Source organism: Prionailurus viverrinus, chromosome D3 (genome assembly GCF_022837055.1).
Source record: "Prionailurus viverrinus isolate Anna chromosome D3, UM_Priviv_1.0, whole genome shotgun sequence".
Lineage (NCBI taxonomy): Eukaryota > Metazoa > Chordata > Mammalia > Carnivora > Felidae > Prionailurus > Prionailurus viverrinus.
The window spans coordinates 21,654,818-21,657,992 of NC_062572.1; the positions used below are offsets into that span (position 1 = coordinate 21,654,818).

Below are 3,175 nucleotides of genomic sequence, written 5' to 3' on the forward strand. Positions count from 1 at the left end.
GACCATGTTACTCCCATGCTCCTGCAATGTGTTTCATCGTCAAGGATATTCATGGAGAGGACTTTTGACAACCTTCCTTTACAACATGTTTAGCTTCTGTGTCCTCTTTCTTCTCCCAGACACTGTCGACTCCCTGAACATGGGGACCCTTTCTGTCACGTCCACATGGGACCCACATCCCTAGAGTCATTTGTGACACACACTAGGTGTTCAGGAAGTGCTATGGATGCACATTATCTGGGCAGCACTGTATCAACACTCAGACACACCTGGACTCTTTGTTCTTGGCTCTGTCCTGACCTGTCACGGACTCTGTCCCCAGGGCAGCTGGCCCCTGACACCCAGGAATTTCTCCCCAGTAGGAGAATCTCCTACAACGTGTTCCAGCCGGGGACAGGCTTGGGGGCCTGAGGTTAATAGAATATGGATCATTTGCTAACCAAAGTTCCTTGACGTTGTTCTCACACCACAGTTTACACCAAACGAAGGAAGCAGCTGACTTGGCCAAAGGGAGGAGGCTGTGAGAAGAGCCCTGTTGCTGGGGAAACAGCAGATTTTTGTCTCACTTCCCCAAAGGACTGGGCACTGCATAAGCAATGAGTTTCTTGTCCCACGGTGAGCCGTGATCATCAGCCTCGTCGTCCTCCTGGAGCCCAGTGATGGTCAAGGAGCCTGTGTTGCCAGATCCAGAGCCAGAGAACTGGTCTGGGACCCCCAAAGGCCAAGTGTTCTCGTGGAGAATGGCTTTAGGGGTCATTCCTGGGAGCTGTGGGTACCAAAACACACAATAACCAGCCCCAATGTTGGCTGGGCTTCCAGTGCAGGAAATGGTGAGTGTCTGGCCCAGGGACCCAGACACTGAAGATGGCTGCTGAGTCAGCCCAGACTGGGCCAAGGACCCTGGAAGAAGAAGAGACAGAGAGGATGAGGCTAGGGTCTAGAGACAAGAGGAGGAAGCAGGACCCCTTCCCCTGTCTCTGCATCCAGTCACCTGTGCAGTGAGCAAGTACGATGAGGAAGAGAGAGACCCAGGCCATGGTGGAGGCCCGTTCCTCATGACTGCTCCTGCCCTCTGTGACCCCACAGCTGAGCAGACCTTCCCTAACCTCTCCTTCCCCTCTTCAACCTCTGAGAGAGGGAGGACCCATACATGCATGAGACCCCCAGCTCTCTGACCTTTCACAGGCCCCGGTTGGTCCCTCATCTTGAGGAGGTCAGGGGTGGGCAGGGCAGGGGCTGTGTGGGGCCAGGGGGTGGGGAGGTCCCAGATGGGAGCCCTGAGCAGAAGGCAAAGGCAGTGCCAGGTGGCAGATTCAAGTCTCAATAACCCTGACCCCTCAGAACCAGGCCCTGAGTGACCCCTAGTGTCCAGTCACAGACACACCATTGTGTGACATGGTGACCAGTGCCCATCAGAGAGACAGCTCCAGCCTCCCCACTGCTCCCTTGCTCGTTCATGGGTCAAGACTGAGCTGGAATCTCTGGGACACACTCCTTTGGGATCATGATCAAGCTCAGAACAGTGACAGGTCTCCATGGACAGGTGTTCCCTTCCGTCCAGGAGGCTGGCCGTTCCTCTTATGGGATTCCTCCCTGGTCTCCGGAACTCCCCTTCCACACCTGTTCACACAGCCCTGAGGAGTTGGGGAGCACTCCTTTCCGGGTTGTGTAGAAGCCCTCGTTTGTTCCTAGAAGGGTTAAGCCCTAAAAGCCTCGGTCATCTGTCACCATTTCCACCAGCTTACAAACAGTCCTCCGCACACTGTGGGCACGGATTCCCTCCTATTATCTGTTCTGCAAGCACATAGACCCAACTCTGCAAGAGCTCTGCCAAGAGAGGCTGTGTGTGGCATTGACCTCAGAGCACAAAGGGCAAACCTGCAGGGAGTTCTAGGAGGGAAGGAGTGACAGCTGCAGGTGTTCTGACAGGGACCTGTTGGCAGACTTCATGTGTAAATCACCTATTAGACAACGGTTACCTTAAAATGAATGTGTGTCATTTGTTCCAAAAACTCAGCTCCGAAAGAATGATTTAAACTCAGTGACAGTTTCAATGGGAAGGTACAGATTCAATTGCGAGTGTGTTTCCCCGGACCCATGTTTCTTGCAGACAGAATATGATTTAAAATAGTGGTTGCCAAATGCGTGAAAACATAATGGAAAATTCGTGACATTTAGTTCTTGGTTGAAGAGGGGCCAATACCTTGCTTAAATCACTTGATTCATTATTGTTATTACTATTCTTATTATTATTTTAATAAAGATTTTGCATATTAGGTCTGCTCTAACAGGTAAAGTAGGAAAGCCCAACATGGTGCCCTGGGAAACGCCATGAGGAGCCTGTTCCAGTGAACCTCACACTGATCTCTCTGGTGGAATGAACAAACACAGAGTTTGCTGCATGGAATAATGAGGGGTCAGATTCCTCTCCGGGTGGGTAAAGCAATGGTCACTGTGTCTTGTGTTCACTGTGTTCAGGATAGAAAAATTGCTCAGTCAGCCGCCGCTGATTAGAGGAATGATTTTCCACTAGCTAAGGCCAATTTGACCCAGAAAACTCTTTCAAAGATCCCATATTGACACCAGCTGAGGTGGAGATAAGGGGCACTGTGTCTCTGAGGTCACAGGCCCTGTAGCCCTGAGTTGAGACAGACGTTTCAGCAGAGGCCTATCCTGGCTGGAGGTGTCACTGGAGTGTCTGGGGGTGACAGTCCAGCCCTGAGAGGATGCAGAGTGTGCCTCGTGTCCCCGTGGGCCTTGAGCTCCAAGGGAGCAGCACTGAGGCTGCTGTCCCAGAATCAATGCGCTGATCAGCTTCATGCGCTACCTGGAGCCCAGACACGGTTGGGGGCTCAGCCGCCCATGGGGACAGAGACTCACCCACGGATCCCTGAGCTTCAGCCTCACCCCAGGAGAGCAGGTGTTCAAAGCAAGTCCTGCCCTGCTGATGGGACTCCAGTGACACTCGCTGTCACTGGGTTTCCTGCTCATGGGGATTCTGTTTCCTCGATTGTGACGCTGATGAAGTCTGGGTGAGCACAGGTTGACAATGACTCCTGGGGAGACAGAGGAACTTGGAAAGTGTCAAGTCCAGGACACTATACACTAGCTCATGCTGGACAAAGCAGGAAAGAATATCCAATGGGAAGAAGACAGTGTCTTCAACAAATGGTGT

The 3,175-nt window shown here is 52.3% G+C and overlaps 1 gene segment (V, D, J or C); it reads right to left on the reverse strand.

Moving 5' to 3' along the window:
• Window positions 1-562: 562 nt before the first annotated feature.
• On the reverse strand, window positions 563-1,204 carry LOC125149376 (probable non-functional immunoglobulin lambda variable 1-50). The segment is given in 2 exon segments: window positions 563-900; window positions 1,177-1,204. Coding segments are annotated over 2 exon segments (366 nt in total).
• Window positions 1,205-3,175: the final 1,971 nt, after the last annotated feature.